General features: G+C 53.9%; 2 protein-coding genes across 2 annotated transcripts in view; both read left to right on the top strand.

Annotated features, from left to right (window-relative positions):
• Window positions 1-7, top strand: part of LOC111140561 (glyceraldehyde-3-phosphate dehydrogenase-like) — a 759-nt gene extending 752 nt beyond the window's left edge. The window contains exon 2 of the mRNA XM_022492776.1: window positions 3-7. Coding sequence (XP_022348484.1) covers window positions 3-7 — 5 coding nt within the window. The remainder of the gene's footprint in view (window positions 1-2) is intronic.
• Window positions 8-66: 59 nt separating this feature from the next.
• Window positions 67-879, top strand: LOC111140562 (glyceraldehyde-3-phosphate dehydrogenase-like; the record flags this gene model as incomplete). The annotated part of the gene is made up of 1 exon (XM_022492777.1): window positions 67-879. A coding segment is annotated over exon 1 (786 nt), but the record flags the coding sequence as incomplete, so codon positions are not given.
• Window positions 880-885: the final 6 nt, after the last annotated feature.

The following is an 885-nucleotide window of genomic DNA, read 5'->3' as shown; positions in this document are numbered from 1 at the left end:
AGGGTAAATACCCAGCAGTGCAATTGCTGGGTCATAGGGCAGTTCTATTTTCAACATTTTGAGGTGCAGTGCCAGCCGCGTGCCCGAGACACAATGGTGAAGGTCGGAGTGAACAGATTTGGCCGTATTGGGCACCTGGTCACCAGGGCTGCTTTTAACTCTGGTAAAGTGGATATTGTCGCCATCAATGACCCTTTCATTGATCTCAACTACATGGTCTACATGTTCCAATATGATTCTACCCAGGGTAAATTCCACGGCACAGTCAAGACTGAGAACGGGAAGCTTGTCATCAATGGGAAGTCCATCTCCATCTTCCAGGAGCGAGATCCCGCCAACGTCAAATGGGGCGATGCTGGTGCTGAGTATGTTGTGGAGTCCACTGGGGTCTTCACCACCATGGAGAAGGCTGGGGCTCACTTGAAGGGCAGGGCCAAGAGGGTCATCATCTCCGCTCCTTCTGCTGACGCCCCCATGTTCGTGATGGGTGTGAACCATGAGAAGTATGACAACTCCCTCAAGATTGTCAGCAATGCCTCCTGTACCACCAACTGCTTGGCTCCTCTGGCCAAGGTCATCCATGACAAATTCGGCATTGTGGAGGGACTCATGACCACCGTCCATGCCATCACTGCCACCCAGAAGACTGTGGACGGCCCCTCTGGGAAGCTGTGGTGTGACAGCCGAGGGGCTGCCCAGAACATCATCCCAGCTTCCACTGGTGCAGCCAAGGCTGTAGGCAAGGTCATCCCTGAGCTGAATGGGAAGCTCACTGGCATGGCCTTCCGTGTCCCCACCCCCAACGTGTCTGTTGTGGATCTGACCTGCCGCCTGGAGAAAGCTGCCAAATATGATGACATCAAGAAGGTGGTGAAGCAGGCATCA

Source organism: Enhydra lutris, unplaced genomic scaffold (assembly GCF_002288905.1).
Source record: "Enhydra lutris kenyoni isolate GAN:26980312 unplaced genomic scaffold, ASM228890v2 scaffoldscaffold3431, whole genome shotgun sequence".
Taxonomy (NCBI): Eukaryota; Metazoa; Chordata; class Mammalia; order Carnivora; family Mustelidae; genus Enhydra; species Enhydra lutris.
Note: the sequence above shows the minus strand (reverse complement) of the source record. Positions and strands in the feature narration are given on the sequence as shown.